The sequence below is a fragment of the Rhea americana genome, unplaced genomic scaffold, assembly GCF_003343005.1.
Source record: "Rhea americana isolate MKP2758 unplaced genomic scaffold, rheAme1 scaffold_19, whole genome shotgun sequence".
Lineage (NCBI taxonomy): Eukaryota > Metazoa > Chordata > Aves > Rheiformes > Rheidae > Rhea > Rhea americana.
Genome location: NW_028186038.1, coordinates 5,979,279 through 5,985,286, shown reverse-complemented (window position 1 = coordinate 5,985,286; position 6,008 = coordinate 5,979,279). Strand labels below are relative to the sequence as shown.

The 6,008-nt window shown below is 39.8% G+C and overlaps 1 protein-coding gene across 10 annotated transcripts in view; it reads left to right on the top strand.

Moving 5' to 3' along the window:
• Positions 1-6,008, top strand: part of ATP2B2 (ATPase plasma membrane Ca2+ transporting 2) — a 374,808-nt gene that overhangs the window by 251,649 nt on the left and 117,151 nt on the right. For all 10 annotated transcript variants that reach the window (XR_014895541.1, XM_085302465.1, XM_085302464.1 and 7 more), the window contains one exon: positions 4,503-4,700. Coding sequence is in view for 9 of the 10 variants with exons in the window: in XM_085302465.1 (XP_085158591.1) it covers positions 4,503-4,700 (198 nt within the window). In the remaining variant the exon portion in view is untranslated. The remainder of the gene's footprint in view (positions 1-4,502; positions 4,701-6,008) is intronic.

The window sequence follows — 6,008 nt, the reverse complement described above, 5'->3', positions numbered from 1 at the left end:
TTTTTACTTGTTGCTTTAGTATTATGTGCTTCTGCTATTTTTGCAACACTCAATCATTTTGTGATGCTCCATTTGATTGTAGTGGAGATATCTTTCAAAAGAAATACATTTTAACTGTTAACTACTATTTCTCCAGGGTTTTTGTGAGTCTTCTCTGCCTCTCTCTCCCAAAAAGCAACAGTAAAAAAATCCCTGTATAAAGACATGCCAGCTGAGAGTAGAAACCCATTTAATGTACTGTACAGCATCATAGAAAATATTTTACATATAATGACTTTTTCTTTCTCCCACARTCTCCAAACAAATTTGGGGATAAAGTTTTGGGAACTGAAAGCTTAAGAAGTTTAAGTGCAAGAAGCATCAGTAATAAATTTTCACAATATTTCCTAAACATATGCGCGTATTTGTATATGATCTAAATCTGCATAATAATTCTAAAATACTTAGATCAAGCAAAAAAAGTGTTGGATAGCTTCAACGTACAGCAGAATTTTTGAAGTACCGTCACGCCCAAGTGCAGAGCCAGCCAGCGTGTCGCTGGCCGGCACGCAGAATGCAGCGCCGCGCGGCTTCCCGGCCACCAGCAGGCAAGCTGCACGTTCATAGAGACCCGATGTCTCCATTAATCGTTTAAATTCTCTCTGATTCTTTGTTTCCTCTAGATGTTTCTTCTCTTCGTGAGCAATGATATTTCTGATTACTTTCATTTGCAGTGTTCTTTGATTGTTGTCACAGGAGTCGATACTGTGTAATTGTAAGTGGAGGTGCAAGCAAAAATTAAAACGTTCAGCAATAGAAACGTAATCAGTATGTGTAATACCAAAAAAAAAAGAAAAGAGAGAAGAGAAGAGAGGAAAGAAAGATAGAAAGAAAAAGGCCATCTAGCAGCGGGGCAGCCGTCCGCCGGTTAAAGGCGCTGCTGGGGACAGCTGTCCGCTGCCCGCTCTCGCTGTGCTAATTGACGTCCTCGCCATCTGCACTGCCGGTCGGCGCGCGCGGGCTGCGAAGCGGCGTCCTGCCGAGCTGCCAGGGCAGCCCGGGGCGCGAGTGACCTCTAATCCACGTCGGGCAGCTAGGGTAGGTTTGCTCARAACACTTTTTGACTATTTAATCAAACTTGTCTGAATAAAGCAGGTTTTTGAAAAAGATAAGGAGCGTCTCCATGAAACCTGCTGCCAGTTGCATGGAGAAGTGATGCCATTAACTGATGGAAGCTTTTCAAAAATAAAYATCTTAAATTGGCTCGGGTTCTCAGTCGTTCTCGCCTTATTTCTCTATATGACATTGCCTTCTCTACATACATCCTTTATGACTCTATTTTTCCTTTATAACACCATGCTAATGTCCCTTTCTGACTTTGTCTTAGCAGTACCTTTTAGGACTCGTGTTGTGACTTTAATCAAATARTCTTTAGATTTCTTCACTGCCTCTAAATTCCTAAATTTAGGTTTGTTAGCTTATGGCATTCAGGGGAGAAAACCAATATGAAAATTTAGCTGAATCGGTTTTTTGAGTGATGGCTAGATCTCAGAAGAAGGAAACATTTTGAGCTGAACAAAACTTTGCCATTTGTTTTTTAGTATTTCTAAATTATTTACAATAAAGTACATTTCATACTTGACCATGAATATGCTTTCATTTTTAGATAAAGCTATTTTTCAARTTGATTCTGAGTTAGTGAATAATTTCACCTGATCCACACTTTCAGGAAAAAAATATAAAGAAAAAAAGGAAAATCATATACAAGAGTAAACTCTTCCCTACTTATGGGTCTTAAGATAATATTTATCATCAAAGGTGACAGAGCACTGTTTAAATATTAAGGTACATCTAAATTCCAATGCAAATCACTTAGGCAATAGTCTGGAATATGATGGTGAAGATAGCTGCTTTAAACACACGCTAGTCCTCAACCTTATGGTGTCTAAATTTCAGTGTCAATGAGCAGTTTTTGTCTTACAGTAAAAGCAGCTTTTTCCTTTTGGGGTCCCAGTATCGTTCTTCCCTTTTATTTTGGAGGCTTTTCACTCTGTACTTGCGGTGCACTGGGGTGTGCTTTTTGCTCACTAACGGAGGAAAGGATGTGTCTCTCTTTGGCCTCCTGACAGTGAAGCATACAGCATAAAATTTGGGAAGTGCTGAATTTGTTGTTTCTAGGTAAATACAGCTGGGTTTGGAAACCATCTTTAATGAAAAATCTGGCTGCCGCTCTTACTATTTCAGACAGTCCTCTCACCCTGTTGAGTACTTGGTCATCTGCTTTCCTGCTGGAGCTAGCCCACTACTGTGCACATATGCTCTGCTTTGGAAAATGGGCATTTTTCAGACATCTTTCTCCCTTTCCCACATGCCTTTGAGGTCTTTCTGTTTCAGTGCGGCATTGCTGCTTGTAGGCACGTGCATTGAAGAAGTCTTTAAAGCCCAGCTGCTAGCAGCGCTGTCGATGCCTTCCAAAGAAGCTGGAGTGCTTTCCTCCGATGGCGTTTCAGCTGTGTTTGGGGTACGCTGTGTTTTGAGGTGCCTAAGGCAAATGATGACTGCTGTTTTTAGGGAAAAAAAAAACTCCCCAAAGCTGATCAAGCTTGGTTTATCTGGTCTCTTCTAAAGGGTTGTTCCTATGTTGGACCCCTCAGTAGTGACTGACTCCCCTGATCGCTCCCGTGTGTTGTCCTGAGCTCCATGATCTGCATTCGYCCGATAAAAGAGCACCTAGCCAAATGGCTCATAGTGTGAAATTTATATTTCAGCGTAGCTGGGGTTTGGTTCTTCCTCGGGGCAAAGCCTTTGCTGGGCAGCAGAAGCTGACTGGAAGCTTACAGAGAAAGTTTGATGAAAGTTGAGAAGTTTAATGACTTTTTCTGAATCGGATGGACATAGACACGTCTTTATAATAGGTGAAACCTCTGTTGTGTAGTCTCAGGAAGGACTAGGTACGGAAAAATAAATTGAGGTAGTAATAACGAGAGCACGCCTTTATCTGGGAGAGAAGGGTAGTGTTTCTTAGGAGCTGAAGGTGGGATGAAAGTTTGATGAGTTAACCAAGAGCCAGAAGCTACGCAACTGTTGTAATTCTATACTTTGAGCGAAAGGTGAGCCAACGTCTTTGCCAGTACTGTGGTGAGATTGGTATGTTCAGACAAGCATCGCYTTAGGCTCGAGCGCGTTACGCTGGGGCCTGTGGCCCTCGGTCTAAGAGCCGGCTCCTTACTGGGCTCCTTCCGTCGAAGTGCTGGGAACGGTTGTGCTGGTCTTGAATTTGATACAAAGTTGGGTGCCACTGGCACATTAGGCTCTTGTTTCCTTTTGCTTGGCRTCTTGAAGGTGCTGTTGAGAGGACCGTGCGTCCTTGAGGTGCCCGACAGATAAACGCTGTGGGGAAGGGCAGGAGTTGCCCTGGCCGGCCTGAGAAGGCGGCTGTCGGGAAGGCTCCCGGCGCCTTCGCTCGCTGCTGAGCCGGCACACCTGTAGTCCTCTGCGGGCAGCCTCAGGTGAGCTGTGTTCGATGTGTCATGTTGATGTGAGTGAATGTGATCATAATTCTATGCTGCTGATCGTGTTGAGAAACCACGGCCTGGTGTGTGTTCCCACTGATGCCAAATTTTACTTGACAGATATTTGTAACCAGTTATTTTATTTTATTGCAGTTTTTTTTTTCCTAGAAAGGGCTCTAGAAATGCACACACTTAAGTAATAAAAAGAATAATCAARCATGCAAGTGAAACCTAGAACTATTCAGCACAAATACAATGACATTCTCATATCTCTAAATTGAAATGTTTTAAATTGAAGTATCATGCAAAATACATTCATTTATTCATTTCAGGTACYGTATCCTTCCCTTTTTACTTTCTCAGCACATGTATCCTGCCTCTGTGGTTGTCTTTTCAGTTAGCTAAAACTTCATGCAGCTCATCGCAGTGACTGTGCGATAGCACATTCGCAGAGAGAACGGTTGCTTTGACGTAGCTCAGGGCACGCTCTACTGATTTTGACTTCGGGGTCCTTCACCTGGGGTCAGGACCGGGATACATTTCTTCTACTGGTGTTAAAAGCTGCTGCCAGCTATTCTGTCTTCATTCCCAGGAATGATTTATTTGAGCTTTAGGATTTTTTTCCAGAAGTTATTACTTACATATGTATGTCTACATATATATGTATATATAGACATATATATACACATATATACGTGCACACACACACACATATATATATATCTACCTATAGGTCTTTTTAAAGTAAACGTGCCTATTCACAGGCTTTGTTTGACTAAAGTTGGCGAGAATTAGTATTAAATGGTCATTAAGAATTCTGTTCAAAACATAAGGACAAATCCTCTTACAAAAGCAAAATTTAAGTGGAAAATYTGCCTATTTGTTACTATGTCATAGATGATATAGTTGCAGTTCTTTTTGGAGAAATAATTTATGGAAATGTAGATGCAATTGGGTGTTTTCTATTTCACTGTAACTTCATTTTTTTTTTTTAATTTATTTTATTTACAGGATTATCTGGCACTGCTGCAGACCTAGAAAAAAGAAAGCTTATTTTTGGGAAAAACTTTATACCTCCAAAGAAGCCAAAAACATTCTTACAGCTAGTCTGGGAAGCGCTACAGGATGTGACTCTTATAATCTTGGAAATTGCAGCCATCATATCTTTGGGGCTTTCGTTTTATCAACCACCTGGAGAAGGGAATGAAGGTAAAAACTTTTTTAAAAGTCACTCACCTAAATTTAGATAATAACAGTCCTGTACCTGAAATCCCTTCCGTCCCCATCTTCAAGAAGGGCCCTAACAGGAAATGTCTGTTGTTTTCTGCTATTACTGTTGCATGGTACTGACGTATTTTCTGTATGCCTGACATTTCTTCATGAAATAGCTCTACCACATGACATGTACTAAAGGAGTTAAAGAAAAGTCATAATAATCTTAGAAAGCTTGAGTATTTTTGTCTCTGTTTTCATTTTTGAGCTTATGTTTGGTGTTGTTTATTCATTGTGGATTGTTTACCGCATTACACAGGAGAAATATGTAATTACTTATATAAATCATTGTATCCTACATACATAAATATGTACAATTCTTCAGTTAGTTTGTACCTGCTGAAGACTTGCTCTTGGTGAAATTCAATCATTTAAATATTTTTAGTGATATAGCTAAGATTAGGGTGCTCAGCTCAAAAGGAAATGATAGAGGCCTTGTCATGTTACTTGACTGTTGTACTGCCATTGACTATATTGCAGAAACCGTCTGTGATATTTGCAGAAAGTTTTAGGCCCCCCACCCCTCCTTTTTCTTTCCTTTGGAAAGTTATCTTGAATTCACATGCTTAAAATATTCAGTCCTCTAAATACTTGCAAGATTACCATTTCTGGCAACTGATCCAGGACTTTTTTTTTTTTTTTTTTTTTTTTTTTTCTCTTCTCTCTGAGACTTCTAAAGCTGGATAAAACATGCTGTGTGAAATGACGTGAACAGCTTGGCAAGTGTATGAAGAATGTCTTCCTCTAAATATAGCCTTGAAATGCTTTTTACATTTGCTTCAATTTCCTTTGGCTCCTTTCCTTGAAGACCCTTCCTTCTTCCTTTTCTATTCACAAGCAAAATAAGCACGTAGCTATGCCTAGCTCCCGTAGCATGTTTATGATTCTTTAATCTTTTATATATAATCAGGTGTCTCTTGTTTCTTTTGCACTGAATTTCGCATGCATTACTGTTGTTTTCAGCAGATGTCCAATTTAGGTGCAGGAAGGGAAAGGAGTCATTTGATGTTTAACTGAAGAAAACATTATTTATTTTTATTACCTCATATAACTACATATAGTAGAATACCTTGGGGACATTGTAAACCACAAAATATGGTTTACAAGAATGGTTCTGCAAATTTTTCTTGGACAAATATGTGTAGACTAGTCTCTTATTTTTGAATTTATTTGATGGGAAAGGAATTTTGAAAATAGGTTTGTTACAGGGTTTTTTTAGGTGGGGTTGCATCATCAGGCTATAAA